Raw genomic sequence first — 19171 nt, 5'->3', positions numbered from 1 at the left:
TTTCCCTTCTGCTTTCTTCTCTTTGTTACCATGAGAGTTTTTATATATGCATATATAGGCATATGTAAAAGAAACTAATATATACATGTTTACGTATATATGTTTATATACACACACACACACATACACATATACATAAAAGTTAAGCTTAGTACTAGACACTAGGTACGCTAAGTGAACAAGCTCTGAGGGCTTCTGGGCTCTTCCTCTTTCCAGCCAGAGAGTGATAGCAGTTTTCTAATGTTGCTAATCTCTGGTAAACCACCCACGTTTGCTTTCTCACCTAGATAACTAACACTTAAAAAATTCAGAATGATTTCTGTTTTTATGAGTGGACCCTGTCAATAGTTTCTTTTACATAGTTTACTCATAGTCCACAATACAGGGCATTGCTTAGAGTTTTCAGTGAATAAACATTTAATGCTGATTATGTAAGAAATGGTGACATGAGATAAACATGTAAGATAAAAGACCAAGTAGTTCTGCTCTGGCATCCTCTCTGTTTTTCAGAACAAGCCTCAGCCCTAACATTTGTTGTTTCCTCTGTGTTGATTGTGTTTACCTGGTTAACACCTACTGATTTATTCTAGTATCAGTTCAAGTACTTCCTCCTCAGACCATGTCACTCACACAAGGGAGGCTTTTTATTTTCATCCTTTACAGTATTTTATATATGTCCATTACGTTAATTAGAACTGGTAATTGTGTATTAACTTTTGAGAATATTTAGCTAACATCTGTTTCCCTCCCTAGAGTATATATTCTGTAAAAGAAGGGTAGTGTCCTATTTACTCAATACTGTACCTCCAGATCACAGGACTGACTTGATATCTAGCAATTATAAATTCTTGAATGAATGAAGAAAAAAGTGAAGACACATGAAGGATTCGCAGAATGTAAGATTTTTAAGAAAACTAGACGCTAGGAAAGGAAATGATATGTCTAAATTGGATTGAAAGGCAGGATTACATTTTACATATTCATGTGTATATATAATTCAATCAGTAGTGAGAAGTATTGAAGTGTTTTAACTGTGGGAATTAGTGAAATTCTATTTGTATTTCAACAAAATCTGTGATAATAGTTTCAATTATTCATTGTTGAGAATCTCATAGGAACACAAAGACTATGATTTGGAGTCAAAACAAATTTCCACTTGCTTCTCAATTTAATCATAAAGAGAAAATAAATCACTTTTTACTGTTTATTTGTAAGTTTATTACTCTATTCATTTCATGCTATATTGTTGACTTCATCTCAGCACCCGCACCTCCACACTATACTACATTAAACTGATGTCCTTAAGGAATTAACTGAAATGATTAGCAGAGTCCCTTTTCTGAGGTACATAAAACAGTAGTTGGCCATTTTCTTAAATGTATGTCGTTTGGATTGTTTTCAAAGGAATGTTACCATCTTTCATTTCTGTAGTTGTTTTAGTGTTCACAGCAGTTAGAACGTAGAGAAAATGAGCATCTTAATTTCCTTAGTAACTTTGGACTTAGGATCTTGAACCATAATATAACCTGTGTGTCTCTTCAGAAATAATAAAAGGAAAGATTTACAACATGTTTAACTAAAGAAAGGGAATAAACTACCATTCCATATGCTACTCTACACCAATTAAATTAAGGTGTCTAAGATATTCAATTGTTAGTCTAAAGATTTTGAAAACAATAGATTGTTGCTACATTGTTCCAATGGCAAGCAGGGCCAACTACATCATTTTCTAGGTAGACTCAGTGCCAAATGAAAATGTGACACTCTCTGTTCAAAGATCAGGAAAAAAAAAACCTTTTCTCGCATGATATTTGTTTTCTTTCTTGCATGGTAAATTTTTGCTATTTAACGTTGAACTGTCCTGGGCACAGGGATACTCAGTTTGTACAGACCATCACAGGCATGCCCTGCAAATCCGCACTTGGGGCAAGCACAACCTGATCTAAATTTCCCTATGCCGCTGCTGAGTGCTTTGGGCTACAGTGGTCTTTGGGTGTGAACGGAGAAGAGGGTCAATTGGTGAGAGGCAGAACCACACATGAGCAGACGCCTCCAGCACATGCTCTGTGGTCCCATCAGACCTCGCTTACAAAACCAACTCAAAGATACAATTTTTCAGCACTTCAAGATGGCCACTGGAGAGCATCAAGCCCCAGGTATGAGGTCCCACTCAGAGTTCAGGGTCCTGTGTCGCTCCACCGGTTATTTACACATTAAGTCAGGAATCGTGGTAAGTGTAAGATTACAGCCTCAACTAACAAGTCATTCTATGTAAGAAACAGGACTGCCTAATATCATCAGTATAAGCCAGCCATGAGCTGTGTACATTTGGATTTAAATGACTTCCTCTTTACACATTTGAAAAAGTGTAACCGATTCAAGTTTATGGATTTGCCCAAGTGTGATTATTCCTTCAGTTTCCTAGTAATGGATTTGACCACCAATGGTAGCATGCTACAAGATTATTCCTAGTGGCATTTCAGTGGCTTCACCTCCAAAGCTCCACATCAATTTGTACAATAAATTCGGAAAGCGCACTTATTTTTACCATGCATTCCCTAACATGCTTACACTTCCCTGGAGCATCCAAAGACTGCTTTACTAGAAAGTTTTTCAGTTCTACTCAATAAATTACCTTGTTTCAAAACTGTCTCTTTCTCCTCTATACACCCTCATTTTTTAAAAAAATGGATTTCTAATTCAGTTCCTACCTACTGTCAGCTAACTCACTAAATGGAATTTACATCTCAATTTTATTTCAATAATTGACTTCTGAGAACACTAAGAGAAGCTCAGAATCTTACAAATTTTGACAATGGTGACTCTAAGATCCCTGCAATAAAGATTAACTATGCCGTTGACAGATGCTAATAATGGTCTACAAATAATATTAAAGGGAAGAATCCAACTACATATTACCAGTGACAAAAAATTACATAATATAAGGGCAATTTAGTTTAGTGGTTAGATTTATATCCTAAATATGTGTCTTCCTCTAAATAGCCATGTGACCTTTGGCCTGAATTTTCTTTTTTGTAAAATGTGATGAGAGTTTCAAAGATATATTCAAAATTGTCTTTTACTGGAAACATGGCATTTTGTTTCTGTCTCTGGGAAGGCAAAAGTTATTTGGGAGAAGTAGAGAATCACACGGTGGGAATACTCCAACATCTTAACGCCAAGACCACACGTCAGTGAAAGAAGGACAAACACGAATGAGGAGTGTTTCTAGAAATGGGAAACATGATTTTTGGTACAAGACCATAGTGAGAACTTCTTAGCCTAGGGTTCATGGTTAGACTTAAAATGTGAACCAAATTCTAAGCAAAGTATTGTGTTTATGTCAAATTATTTTATGGTTCTACCAGATTAGCAGAAAAAAACAGTAATCAAAATGTGATTTTAAATGCCAATAACTTGTAAGTTTCCTACAGGCCATAGAAGGAACTTCAGGGTCCTATGAGGCAATACGTATGTTATTCAGTGCTTAGGAGCAGAAGATAGCCTGAAGCGGGTGAGTAAATAATTCATATCAAGAGGTACAAGGTTGATGGGTTTATATTTTCATGAGAACAAGTCTAGTTTTGAAAAGTTACTTTTTTAAGCAAATAAGTATGTAATGTTAGACTGTATGGTAAAAAACAATTGGAGTCATTAGATCCTAAATCCTCCTGTCACGGAGCCATCAGAGTTTGTGGACTTGTTGACTATCTGAGAATACAGTCCCTAAAGCTTCTCTGATCTCTGGCAGGATATTGGAATGTGTTCCATTCTTTGGCAAAATTGCCCAATACACAAAACTTACCTTAGGAATTTTCCAATTCTTTTTTGATCCCCCAATATATTGAAAAAATTTTCACTTCTTGATATTCTTTTAATTTGCAATTAAAAAGACAAATTTCTGAAACATAACTTAGTTGAATGCTTTTCAATTTTAAAGTAAATGGTTGCAGTATTCCAAGGATATGATATTTTCCAGAAATACTTCATTAGTTTAAAAGTGCCTAGATTACATTATTATTGTATACTAACTCCCATCTATACTACAATGTATTTCTAAAATGTCCCGTATGTTCATGCCATATGTGTCCTCTATCTGTATAAGGATTTTGATCAGTAAAGACAAAATGAATGAACGTTTTGGTACAATGTGCAAGGCATGTGTTTTTAGGACTCTCAGTAAGATACCCATTCTAGTCATTGTTTGGGCCAGTCTTCAGAAGGTGATTTTGCCGGGTGGGGTGGCTCACAGCTGTAATCCCAGCGTTTTGGGAGGCTGAGGTGGATCACTTGAGGCCAGGAGTTCGAGACTAGCCTGCCAATATAGTGAAATCCTGTCTCTATTAAAAGTACAAAAAAGTACTGGGTCATGGGCACGCACGCCTGTAATGCCAGTTATTGAGGAGGCTGGGGCATGAGAATCGCTTGAACCCAGGTGGCTGAGGGGCAACAAAATGAAACTCGGTCTCAAAAAAAAAAGAGTGATTTTTCTATATATTCTAGCGCAGTAAACTATTTGTTTATTAGTCAGACCTTTTCTAATCAACGTAGCAAAATATCAAACTTCAGATAATAAACAGTAGTTGAAAGATAGCTCATTCATTTGTAATTTTTTTGTTTGCTTAAATCATGAGATGTATAATTATAATTTTTTTTAAAAGCACTGAATTTCCCCATTCCTCCGTTCAGCATAGGAATACTTAAATATGAGGAAAACAACACTTCTTGGAAGGATAATTTAATTGTATTACAGAGCTAAGTTATGAAGGTATCGGCACAAAATACTGTGTTCAGGTTCTTGCTAAAGTTCGTGAGGTGGACTGATGACAATATAGGTGTTCAATAGTTGTTGTATTTTTTTTTTCCTAAACTTAAGCCTAACCCTCACCTAACCCTATAGTTATGTGTTGATTAAATTACATGTAACACAGAGCAGCCTAACTGGTATTTGAAATGAAACCGAGAAACTGCTTTTCTCCTTTAATCTTTTCTCTATGCATTTCTATGTTTTCTAGTTTCAAAATACTAGAGGATAAAAATTCTTAAATTTTACAAAACAGATACAGTATGGTTTGAAATTTTTAAAAAACTGTACATTTCCTGGAACCTCTTAGTTTAAATGTGTAACCTGTTACATATTAGCATTATCCTGGAATTATCATATCATGAAGGGCCTTCATAGGCATCAAAACCCAATTATTAATAACACTTAGACTTAATATCATTTATTGAATTGTATGAACCAGAATTTCTAGTGTGCCTTCAATTCTATACATTATTTGATCAAAGTAAGTATTGCCATTATGAAAACAGAGTTGATTTACCTACGAAGCATGGGTTCCATATTTGTACATAGTTGAAAAGCTGCATAACAGTGGGCATTTTGGGTAATTTTTTTTTTAAAAAAAGGACACATGGATGAATGTTTTAATTCAAATGCCACTATTTTCTTTCAGATGTGCTGAACCTGATCTTTGATACAGTGTCAAATTTCCTAACTTGTAGTGCAGGGCATTTTTTAATATTAAATGAAAAAATGTGAACTAAAAACAAAATAAAATGTTATTTAATAAAATAAACCAGATACAAAATCTTGCCTTGTATTTACAGATAAATTTTAATGGAATATTTCATGGTCTAACACAAATATGAGACCCAATGACACTAAGTCTTGTACAGCCTTTGGCTTACCCTGTATAACAAAATCTGTTATTTAAAGTAGACTATAAAATACTTTATGGTAAGTGAACTTCCAAAGACACAAAGAAAATCCTCCATAAATTTAAAAGCTTATCTGAAATCCTTATTGGCAGAAGCTTAGGTTGGACATATGATTAATTGCATTATCTTAGGTAGCTGAAATGTATAATACTGGTTAGAGTGCGAAGGTTAAAAAAAATAGGTTTAGGTATTTTTGCTTCTGTTCCTACTCAACATTAGTAAACACACATAAGTTAATGTAAAATTACCTTTACAGAGTTTTAAAATTTTGGCAATCTCAAGCAAATTTCCCTAAGTCAGCAACATTTCTTTTTAACCTTTAGCCATCGTATTACAAGGTTCATATATTCCAAGGAATAATGATTAAATGTTGTACAAATTAGATAACATTTATTTTACTGATGCTTAATTTTTAAAACCTCCATTTAGAAATTTACAAGTAAAATGGGCGTCATCGAGGAAAACTAAAATGGATGGATAATGTATGCAGTTGAATAAAAGGTATTCAAAATGATGTTTTTGGCACAAAGAATGTTTTGTACCATCATTTTAATGACCTGTCACTGGAAAAAAGAAAGTTCCATCTTTCAATGGCTGTTTTCAAGGTTAAGAAAATGTACTAAATGAATAGACAATTCAGTAATGTCCAACAGATAACTAAAATTCAAATTTTATTTTTCCATATTTATCGGACAATTTTTTTCTGACAAGACTATACTGAAAAATGAAGTGCAAATGGGAACCCTGTAAAAATGTTTATAAGAGTTGTACATGACATATTTTAAACGCCGCTAAGTACACATTGAATACTTTGTAAGTATATAGGCATATCAACATGCAAGTGTCATGTACCTAATATTACAATATGCATTTTGTTTTTTGAAAATGTTAATGACAAGCGTAGATTCAGTAACTGTGTTTCTCCATTTTCTGTACTTCTATGGTTAATTTTGTTGGATCTTCTTTATAGCACAGAATTTATTTTTTATGCTGTCATAAATATACCCTTCCAAAAGTTATGAATTTCATGTCATATAAATAGCACATTTTATTTTTGAAGCTGCATTACTGGGAACACCTGCATTTCTGGATACCATTTTCAGAGATAAGTCTTTAAATTATTTTTAGCATGGCAGACTTGTTCTAATGTTGGTTGTGTTGAAATGTTTATGATAAAAATGGAGCTTTCTTGAGGGAGTATTTTTTGGTTGAATGAAAAGCTAAACAACAAATTCACGAATACTGATGTGAATGCAATATGAAGAAAACAGGTCAGTAATCTCAAATTCATAAATCCTTGGGTTAAGACCTGACTGCATCATAGAATCTACAATAAGTACAGTAGATACAGTTAAATAAATTTGAAAAAAGATTAAAATTGTATACATTTATAAGGAGAAAGAGTACTAGCTTTGAAAAATTTCTGGATTTTTGTTCTTTCTGTTTATGAGATTTATTCAATACATTAAAAACACCGAGAAAAGCAAAAAGGATAGAGATATAACAATTCAGTTTACATTTCATAGTTTTTTTTAACCAATTGGTGACCACTGCTTTCAAACATCAATATTTTATTGCGTATGATTTTCACTGTCAGTAAATATAAAGAGAAAAGTGTCTACTAGTATCATGTACACGAAAAAGCATCTGAAGAAATAAAGCATTTGAGGTTTGACAGTACTGTTTGTAAGTGTAATGTTGCATTTCATACCGCACTTAAAAGTCCATGTAGTCACTGCTGCTTTGACCCTGGATGTGGAAAAGTGCTTAAGTGCCGAGCCCTGGTAGGTTTTTGTTTTGCCCCTGCAATCTTCAAACATCTTTTAACTTTTCTTCTTTTGAAATATACAGTATGTTTCGTAGGGGAAAATAGTGGTTTTTTTTTTTGTTTTTTGTTTTTTGTTTTTTACATCTCTTTCACATTTGGGCCCATTCTCTCCAAAATAATCATACATTTCTTGATATATATATGTGTGTGTGTGTGTATATATATATCAAGATATATATATATCACTTCTTGATATATATATGCATATAAAATATGTGAAGATCAACCAAATATTATTGATAACATAACCACATAACATAGAAACATCTTACTTTAAGCATATTTTAGAGATTCACCATTATAATTTGAGATATTCATGTTTTTATTTTTTCCTACAGAAGAGTCTGTCATTTCTGTTAGGATAATTAAATTACATCATTGCAAAATTCTTAATATGTCTATGCAGACAAAATGAAGTGGGCATTTGTGGCAATACTGTGCATTATATGAGGATTATTTATTAATAAGGAGAAATTTTTTAAATACTTAAATTTGTCTCATACAGATAATACTACTTGGTAAAATAATTCATATACATGATTTTTACTTAAAACACACCATGAATTTATAAGAAATTGTTACATTTTAAAAATTAAATATCAGATTGGATCGCAAAGTGTTGCCATTTTAATTATTTTTAAAAATCAATACAATTATATTAACATTGAAATATTAAATAGGCATGAGAAGGACTATTCTTATAAAGTTATAATATTTTGCCTTTAGGAAAATCTAATGATAGAAAAGGAAAAACAAATGCAGATTCATACACCACAGAATACACTGAAGAACTTGGCTTTTGAGATTTCCCAGGGGATGGGGAGTGCACTGTTATAATAGTTCCGTAAGAATGCTTCCTGGGATATCTGGTAAATAATTATTTCCTCTATTTATACTGAAGTATCATAGCCCATGTTAAAAGTGAGAGGTAGAAGGATTATTGTAAGTATGCATGGCAGAGAACTTACCAGCTATATCCAATAACTATTGCATTCAGTATTAATAATCTCAATACATAAAAATGCTGATGATTTTTAGAACCCATTCTTATATGTTGTCCCCTTTAACTCTCTTTATTATCTTGCTACTTTCAATCCATTGCCTTTGGAAGGGTATGAGTGCAAAGGGCTTGTTCGGGAGTAGAATAGAGAGAGAAAGGGAAAAAATGAATAGAAACAGAAAAGATATTTAAAAATTCCCATTAAGATACAGTGACTAACTATTAAAAGTACCCTATGTTCTTTCATTGACTACATTTGTACTTATAATAAAAGTACTACAATCTATGAAAACATGCACACATTTCAAACAAAACTGAAGAATTCCCAATTCAATGAGATATGAATCGAAATTTAAAACTCAGGTTATTTCTTTCTCTGCAATAACACTAAAAACTAATCCAAATAAAAATGTTACTGTGTCACATTAATAAGAAAAACTTAACTTGTCCTTGAATTAGTTGTATTTTTAATGAATGCTTTAGTGTGTGAGAGGTGAAGATTAGCAACCTCTTGGATCTTGTTGAAGAATTCTTTAAAATCCCTTTGCATTAAGCATCCAGCAACAGAACTGCAGATATTGCACTGAGTATATTTCAATATTGCCAGTGTATATTTCAAAACAAATTCTATTATCTACACTAAGATTTCCTCTTTCCCAATATTCAAAATGCATATTATAATTACATGGGTTTCCAACATCCATACACAGCAAGTACAAGATACTTACATGTACGTACACTGTAGTTACCTATATTTTGCATAGTTTTTAGTGTGTACTTTGTGCCACTTAATAAAAAGCATTACTCAACAGTAATTCTCATTAGATGTTTCATTTATTCAGCTGTGATTACTGGTTATTTTTTGTTTTGTATTGTTTTATCAGAAATTACCATTTGCAAAGGGAAATAATATTGGGCAATTTGGGCGACTCTAAGTAATTAGCAATATCATGGGAAAGTTGCGGTAAAACATGAGGTTTTGCATTTTCTCCACAATTAAAAAGCATAATGTAAAATTTCATATTTGTTGTCCACTAAATTATCTTGATGTCCAAAGAAAAACAAAATGCATTTGAAATGTTCCCCTTGGTAACACTTTGCAATAAGTGGCACTAAATTACACGATAACTGCTATGTTACATGGAAGAGCCATCACTGTCAAACAGCTGCTATACATGTGCCTATATGGAATCTCAATGCTGTTACAATCATGAGTACATAATTACAAATGAGCTTGTACTTTTGATTGAGATATTTATATTTTTACAAAGAAATAAAAATAAATGAGGTGTTAGTTTCTTTGCCATATTTGGGAAAGTTAGTTTTCTTTCTCTATTTGTTATTTTAATTGTGGGGTTTCAGTGAAAGATTAAGCATCTTGAATCAATATGAGATCATCCAGTTTCTAGATTAAACTCCAATATCAGGTTCCTTAAACTGCTTCTTGGATTCTCTGGTAAAAGAAAACAAGTTGAAATTTCTCTCTCTTTTCTATTTCTCTTTCTCTCTTATACACACACATATACACACACACAAACATGCACACCATCAATACTCTGCTCATGCGCTCTGTCAGAAACATTTATTTTTCCTCCTAATTTTGATAATAATCCTATCTAGAACACGCAAAAATTGAAAAAAGAAAGAAAGAAAGAAAGAAAATTGCTGCTTAGACTTGATTTTGATGGAGGACAATCAATTTACACTGTAAACAGTACACTGGCAGAGAATAGCTACGTTTGATAAAGAATAATGCTCCATATTCTACTAAGGGTGTGTGTGTGTGCACACTGCTTCCATTGAGTTCCCTACCTACTGTGCTCACTTATAAGAGACAGAAATTGACTCTATGTGCACACAAGTGTACACGTTCCAGACAATGCAATTGACATCATTCTCATTTCGAAATAGTATGTCATTATTTTCTGACTTGTTGGAATAGAAATGGGCAGAATTTTTACAATTTATTTTTTGTTTGTTTGAAAATTAAATAATTTTTAAAGGTATGAAAATATAACTTCATTGCTATTATTTTCTCCAGTTCAGAACATATCTAATTTAAATCAAACTATATTTAACAGGCAAACATGTGATTAGATCCCACAAATTATAATATACCAGTGTTTATAACTAGTATAATAATCTAGTTGTTTTAGCTAACTGGATTTATAAGAGATTTTATATTACTCTGAAGGGTTAAAAGAGTCAAAAATCTTGAAATGCAACCAATTTTGAATTTCTAATTTTACAGTGCTATAAATAATGATTGAGTTATTTAGGCAACAATTTAGTTGTTGGAGCCAAGTAGAATATAGATGAAATGAAGAAGGATGTAAATACAGCATCGATGAAGAGTAGCAATTTTGTAAGTGCATCCTGAAATTAGGCTTTAAATAGTAATTGATGATGTAGTTTGTACAACTTACTTCTGTAATAAGAACCTTTGTACTAACAGGATGAATTTTGCTTTGTGGAGTCTTTCTAAAGATTATGCATTGAAAGATATGAACAGTTTATAAACCTATTCTAGTTTCAATGTGTCTAGTAGCACCTACCTGATTCTCTCAAACTACCATAGTATATTAACATATTATTGCATTTTTCCACAGATGGTATGGAGTGAACTGTAAAAACAAGCATGCAATCACATCAATGCAGACTTATTTCCTTAAAATGTCATACTGTATATGATTTATTATGTTAACACTCAACCACATCATATTATTTATGTTCTGTATATTCTGAAAAAGTGCTGTTTGACTGACATCGTCCTTTTTCTTTTATAAGAAATCAACAAGATAAATGCTTCAACAATCAAAAAAAACTTTAAAATTCTAACATTTTCCTTAAAAGATTTATACTTTACTGATAAATACTCTAAGATACAGCACCCTTGTCTTTCATTTGATATTAATACATGATGTTGCACTCAACCATTCTTATTCCCCAAAAATATATTCCACAATACTATTTTTAAAACCATAGGCCATCATGCGTCAGACATCACAAGTATAGCTACCATATTGTCATATTTGTTTTCTTCTTAAAGGTGCAATGCTTGTAAATTGGATGTTTTTGAAATCTAACTGGAGTTTTATTCTTTAGCATATAATAAATTTAATGAGAACTAATCTAACAATATTTTATTTTACTAGAAGAAATAATAAGACTTTAGATTGACTGTGTCATATTTAAGAATACAGCATTTCTTAATGGTTAAATACACCAAAATTTTAAAATAATCCAGAGAAAGAGACTTTCACTTTGGAGTTAAAAGCATGGCAGAAATTCTCTATCACTCACTGTTTCATCAGTTTGTACCTCACAAAATGCATAGACAGGAATTTAATATAAAGAATTAGTTCATTTATACAGAAAACATATCTTAAACACTTCTTTTTGGCAAACCAACATAGGTAAGCAGCTCTGGAACTGCAAAATGAAAATTTGTACATTTTTAGCAAACTAAAATGTATTTTTAGGTTATTATTCAACTGTGGTTGTAATTTAAAACCTGAGGCTGTGCACTGGTTGTTAGCTTAAAATTACCTTTCCTTATAACATTGTGCTTCCATTGTATAACAAATAAAAATTAACAAGAACTAGAAAAATTTGTTGTTGAACAGTGCTAGGACATACAGACAAAAATACTAATACATGTTATCTACTTATAATATTGGTTTCAGTAATATCTAAAGGGATATAATGGACGTTAGAAAATGCTTACTTATGACTGAATTACATACAGCCAAAAAAGTTAAATATGTATCAAATAATGTTTAATTGGATTTATTATATGCACTATATACAGATACTAAAATGTCTCAAAATTGTGCCCTACGGATACTTCAATATTGTTTAGGCAGGTGAATCTTTATGAAGCAAATAAATTACAGAATCAAATTAGAGAAATGAATGAAATCTTTGTGATTCCAAAAGCAGTAAATCATTTGGAATGATTTATTGGTAAACGAAGCTACAATATCCTAATAGTAAGATCTATATAATTATAGAAGATATCATGTCATGATTGCAATTCGTACACATGGCTCCTGTATCAAATACTATATTTCAATAGCAAATCGATACAGCTTTACCAGTATAATCTCCAACACTCCAAAAACTACACTATAGTGTTTTTTTTATTTATTTTATGTTTTCTAGGACATATGTTTCCAAAACATGTTGTCTTTGAAGACAGACATGGAGAAAACAGTCATTGTAAACCTCTAACCTTCAATTACTCTTAAGTACATTAGGTCCTTCCCTAATCCTGTTACTTGTGAAAGCTGTCCAATGGTAAACTGATAAGGTCTATGACTTAAAGAGGAAGAAATGGGGGGAAAAAAAACTCTGCACACATTTTTTAATGTATAAAAACCACTCAGTATCATGATCCAAGGAGATGATTAACATTGTTAAGGCTGTATATTCAAGCACTGTATGTTAAAAGAGCAATGGTGTGAAATTTAGGCAGTAAGAAATGTCCTGCATTATGGATGGTACAGTAATTAAAGAATGATGCTTTCAACAGCTGATTGTTGGTATACACTGGCTACTGATAGCAGTACAGTATGGGAGTTAATAAGGGTAGCAGACGATGGTAGAAATGAATTCTGAGAGATGATAGCCAGTTTTCTCCAGCAGTCAGCCTGGTAGTAAAACTCAGAATCTTGGCCTGCATCTTAAATGAAATACTCTTTTTTCTCTTCAGCATTGACTTGGCTGCCTTCAGCATTGATAATGGCTGTATCAGCATCTGGTGCATCTTCAGCTCCTTTAGCTTCATTTGTTAAATACGTTCCTGCATATATTGGAAGAAAAATATATTAGCTCTGTGAGACTGGTAAAATACCCAGCATTAAAGCTACATTATCTAGGAAGAAACTTTTGCCAGATTTTTGAGACCTAATATGCTACCCGATTGACTCTTCTAAAGTTGAACTGTTTCCGTTCAGTTTTCCGGTATCCTGCAGGTGAAGTTATGCCTTGATTTACTACAGGCAAGGGCCAAACTGAAATGGGTAATAAGTAATTGTGACTTCTTTAATGATGGATAAAATCAATGTGAACCTTATAGCTGTAGCAATCAGGGTCTTTTGTTAAGATCTTTTTTTTTTTTTTTTTTGAGACGGAGTCTCGCTCTGTCGCCCAGGCTGGAGTGAGTGGCGCAATCTCGGCTCACTGCAAGCTCCGCCTCCCGGGTTCCCGCCATTCTCCTGCCTCAGCCTCCCGAGTAGCTGGCACTACATTTTGTTAAGATCTTAAAAATGTCATGTTCAACTCATCACCGTTTATTTTGGTAAACTTCTTTAAAAGTAGGTTATATTAATAAAGTGGTACCTGGCCCATTGCACAATACATATTTTCCTCACTAAATATGGCTACACAGATATTCACAAACTGACAAACAAAAACATCAGCCAAATAGTTATAGTTGGATTTCAGTTCTAGACATAAATTACAAACTTTCTTCCCTTTTCTCCTATTTTTCTGAGCCAGTGGCTTACTCTCTGACATCTAGCCATTGGCTAAACACTATTTTGTTAAGCCAATTCAACTTTAAATTTAAGTAAAATAATGAAGAATTCGCTGAAATAATTTAGCATTTCTCTCTATCTCCCTATTCTACACACATGGACAGAAACATATATGCACTGATGTCATATTTTATAATGAAGTTAGTCTAGAATATTTTGCCAACGTCGAGTACTCTGACTGAATATAACCTACCTTTATGCCTTGCCAGATATCGACCAAGCAGAAAGATAGAACACAGCGTGACAAATACAACTACAGCCACTATTCCTCCTATGAGAGCATGGTCAGGGCCATTCTGGCCAGCCAAAGCATTAGGATCTGGAAAAGAGAGGAAAATGTTGTCCCAGTTAATGTGTTATTTAGTCATAGAATACATAACTGCATTAGAATGAATTATTTTGAAAATTAACACAATTTTTATTAAATAATACATTAATGTGTGTTACACCAATCATCCTGTGAACAAATATTAATATACAACGTATCTGGGGATATAACATTTGATACATCAATCACTATTGCCATTGAGCTTACATTTTAAGGAAAAGATTGGATAAGCAAATATACATATATAATTTTGTATAGTTATAGGCCGTTCCTTCCTCCTCGCCTCCATCTGAAAATATGTGTGTGTATGCCTGTATATTTCTTTGATGTGACTAACACAACTATATTGTTATCTAGTTAAAATAATGTCCTGAGAAAGTCTAAGGCCAAAAATGATATTTGAGATTTATCATTATATAAATATTATTTAAAGCTATGGAAATTGACTAATTCACCCATGGGTGTCTAGATGGAGAAAAGAAGAGGTCTGAGAACTGACCACTGGGAACTTCCATATTTAAAATTCAGGAAGAGGAAGAACTTCCAGTTTTGCAGACTGAAAAAGAGAGAACAGTCAGATAGGAAGTGATATTGGAGAAAACACTGTAGTTGATCAAAGGGAGGAATATATTTTGGCAGGAAAGCAGGGGTTGGGACTCTGTTAAATACTGTTGATAGAAAGAGGAAGATTAATACTCAGCACCAAGATATAAATGCCAGTGGAACTTGTGATTCTACAGGAAGTGATTGGAAAGAGACAAATTAATAATATACTTTTATATTCTGCCTTCAATAGGATTTTACAGGCAAGAGATCAGCCCAGAAAAGGATGGCCAGCTTTCAAGAAGAAATGAAAAGGCCAAAAGAATACCCAGACATTTGGGCCCTCAAAAATTTGGAAAAGTAGCTCTTCATAGAAATCACATAATAAGGGATAAAACTGACTGAAGACCTGAGCAATAAAATCCACTAAGACAGCCCTGTGACAAAGATCAGATTGAGTGTACTTCCTGCTCTCCCAGGTTCATTGTTGCAGATAGCCTCCGGATAGCTATTTATAATTTACAAATGGATTTAAGAGAGAGCTAAAGCAAAGAAATAAATTAGGCTTGGCAAGAATGCCTTCAAAAACTAGGGACGGATTATAGGAACATTAATCTGACAAATAGATTGTGAGTCTTCTGTATTTTTAATGTAACTCTGTGTCAAAGGATCATATGTCTAGACAGAAAGAAAAAATAGTCTGACTGTTTGAAACTTCAGACAACCTCTAGACACCTAAACTTGCTAAATGCAAAAAGTGGACTATAAAAGCTGTGTATCCCTGATGGAGGACATACTCCCCAACACCTACTTCAAATAGAGTCATGGACTATGACTAACTAGGTTGAACTCAAGAGAAGGTAGAACTTGGGAAAGCAAAAAAGAATGAATGGAGGAGAATCCAGGTTCTTCAGGGAACAACAACCCTTTCCAAAACAGAGGGGACCTTGTCATGCCAGCCTGGCATGTTTTTATAATTGCTACAGATCCCTAATTACCCTGTGTATACCATTCTTCATTTTTTTTTTTATTTTTTTTTTATTATACTGTAAGTTCTAGGGTACATGTGCATAACGTGCAGGTTTGTTACATATGTATACTTGTGCCATGTTGGTGTGCTGCACCCATCAACTCGTCAGCACCCATCAATTCATCATTTATATCAGGTATAACTCCCCAATGCAATCCCTCCCCCCTCCCCCCTCCCCATGATAAGCCCCAGTGTGTGATGTTCCCCTTCCCAAGTCCAAGTGATCTCATTGTTCAGTTCCCACCTATGAGTGAGAACATGCGGTGTTTGGTTTTCTCTTCTTGTGATAGTTTGCTAAGAATGATGGTTTCCAGCTGCATCCATGTCCCTACAAAGGACGCAAACTCATCCTTTTTTATGGCTGCATAGTATTCCATGGTGTATATGTGCCACATTTTCTTAATCCAGTCTGTCACAGATGGACATTTGGGTTGCTTCCAAGTCTTTGCTATTGTGAATAGTGCCGCAATAAACATACGTGTGCATGTGTCTTTGTAGTAGAATAATTTATAATCCTCTGGGTATATACCCAGTAGTGGGATGGCTGGGTCATATGGTATATCTAGTTCTAGATCCTTGAGGAATCGCCATACTGTTTTCCATAATGGTTGAACTAGTTTACAATCCCACCAACAGTGTAAAAGTGTTCCTATTTCTCCACATCCTCTCCAACACCTGTTGTTTCCTGATTTTTTAATGATGGCCATTCTAACTGGTGTGAGATGGTATCTCATTGTGGTTTTGATTTGCATTTCTCTGATGGCGAGTGATGATGAGCATTTTTTCATGTGTCTGTTGGCTGTATGAATGTCTTCTTTTAATTCCAAATGGGAATAAATGTAATCAAGGAGTGCTTCTCCTCTATCATGTGCATTGTGTATGGGATGGAGAGGAGTATTAATAACTTGTCTTCTTTTCAGCAGATATGATGAAGAGAATTGTGCATATCTGAAGATCTTGAGCTTTGAGTGGGATACCTTGGTTTGATGGAACTTTCGTTTATTTCTTTAGATGGGATATGGTAGTGGTGTGTGTAAAGGAAACGAGGTGAAAAAATATTTGGTGATCAGAAGGGTATATTGGGGCCGAGATTTCTAGCTGATAAACATTTTCTTTGCTTTCAGTTATTAGAACTAGGCATTTTCCAGTCTCTCTTACAGTTGATTAAACAAAGTGATTTGTATTCTAGACAACTAAATGAAGCCTCAGCCAATAAAAAATCCTCACACATGTAAGCCCCTCCTGGGTGACCTCAGGAGATGAAAGTTGAAGATAAGAGAGTCAAAGAAGTAAGTAAAGCTATTTGTCACTAAATCTCTGGAAAAAAAAAAAAAAGCCCAATTAACAATACACACTGTTTTGTTTTGTTTTATATTTTGCCCAGGCTGGAGTTCAGTGAGTGGCATGATCTCAGCTCACTGCAACCTCCACCTCCCAGGTACAAGTGATTCTACTGCCTCAGCCTTCCAAGTAGCTGGGATTACAGGTGACCGCTACCATAGCTAATTAGCCTCAGCTAATTTTTGTATTTGTTTTTAGTAGAGACAGGGTTTCACCACGTTGGTCAGGCTAGTCTCGAACTCCTGACCTCAAGAAATCCACCCACCTTGGCCTCCTAAAGTGCTGGGATTACAGGTGTGAGCCACTGCATCCAGCCTAATGATACACCTTTGAAATGCTTATTGCGAGGGTATGGGAGGCAGGGAAGCTTTACTTTAAAAACATTAACCATTAAAATTAAAGTTATGACAGTTAATTTTAGCTCTCTAATATCTATTTCTTGTATTTCCCTACATTTCTATCATTGCCTATGAATCTCCAAAAATGAGGAAAAAATAAATCTGTCATATTTCTGAATTCACTATTCATATTACTTGCGATATACTTTGGAATCACTTTAAAAATCCACCTCTTGCTCAAGTTTTCATATACAGTCATAAATCATGTCCATTATATTTGCTGAATATCTTTCAGAAATGGGCACTCTTTTAGAGAACTTAGAAATCATTTTTGTTCATGTATCTCTGCACCTGTCTTTTTTGCTGAAGGTGAATTCTAAAAAGTATTTCTGGATCAATGGTATAAATATTTTGTAAAGGCTTTTGATAAATATTGTCAATGTACATTGCCGAAAAATTGTGCAAATTCACCCCCCTCCCCCATCAACAGTACCTGAGGGATTCTTTTCTCCATATTGTATTAACATCAAAATATAATTTTTTAAAAATTTGCCATTCCAATGTGGAAAAGTAACATCCAAATTTAAATGTTTTGGATTAATGAAATTACAGGTTGACATAATAATGTCTAAACATTTTCTACTATTTTAATTCATTGATTTTGAAATGCCTGTCTATGCAATTTGTCCATTTTTCTATTTAAATTTTGTTTTAACAGCTCTCTTTACATAAAGATTCACATTTTTTAACAAGTTCTCTATTTTTCATTTTTGGTATTTTCAGATAGATTAGTCTTACAACTTTATGTAATCAAATCCATTAAATTATTATGTATGACACATGGCTTGAGGGTCATGGAATAAAATACTTTTGCAATAAGATTATATGCATATAAATCTATATGGTCATCTAACCCTTTTGTTATACTTTAATCCTTGTAAAATGTGTTTTGGTCTATGACTTGAGGCTGAAGTGGTAAAATACAACTGTGGTTTTGTTTTTACAGCCAGCTGTTCTCCACACAATGTCTTTCATCAATAATTTTATTCTTAAAACTAAATTGTCTATCAATTTTATGTATAAAATATTTGTCTGTATATTTTATAGGTTTCTAAAATAATTGTCTATATATTTTATATGTTTCTGCACATTCTAGTCTATAGGAGTGATCTGTATGCCCAATCTTACACCAGTATTATGGTTTTAAACATCAGTTGGAGGACTTCTAAAAGACATCCCCTATCAAGTTCAGAAACATTTTGGAAGAATCAAAATATAACAGATTATTTATTGGGATTTATAAACTTATAAATATATTTTGTTTTATATAGTGTATTATCCAGAATCAGCATGATTCTTTAACAATTCACACGTTCAGTGTCTTTTAGTAAGTTGTGTAGTTTTCTGATATTGTATCATACGTTTACATTAATGTTATTTTCTGTTCTTAAAATTTTCAATCATTGAAAATATTTAAATATCAAGATAAATTCATAATTATA

The 19171-nt window shown here is 33.3% G+C and overlaps 1 protein-coding gene across 3 annotated transcripts in view; it reads right to left on the bottom strand.

Annotated features, from left to right (window-relative positions):
* Window positions 1-5593: 5593 nt before the first annotated feature.
* The window catches only part of CADM2 (cell adhesion molecule 2), a 1120439-nt gene continuing 1106861 nt past the window's right edge, over window positions 5594-19171 (bottom strand). For all 3 annotated transcript variants that reach the window (XM_011927577.1, XM_011927576.1, XM_011927578.1), the window contains 2 exons: window positions 14283-14408; window positions 5594-13353 (listed from right to left, as the gene is read on the bottom strand). In XM_011927577.1, the coding sequence (XP_011782967.1) occupies window positions 13235-13353; window positions 14283-14408 (245 nt within the window). In that variant the 3' untranslated portion in view covers window positions 5594-13234. The remainder of the gene's footprint in view (window positions 13354-14282; window positions 14409-19171) is intronic.

The sequence above is a fragment of the Colobus angolensis genome, unplaced genomic scaffold (genome assembly GCF_000951035.1).
Source record: "Colobus angolensis palliatus isolate OR3802 unplaced genomic scaffold, Cang.pa_1.0 Scaffold73, whole genome shotgun sequence".
Classification (NCBI taxonomy): domain Eukaryota; kingdom Metazoa; phylum Chordata; class Mammalia; order Primates; family Cercopithecidae; genus Colobus; species Colobus angolensis.
This window is presented reverse-complemented; position numbering and strand designations above follow the sequence as displayed.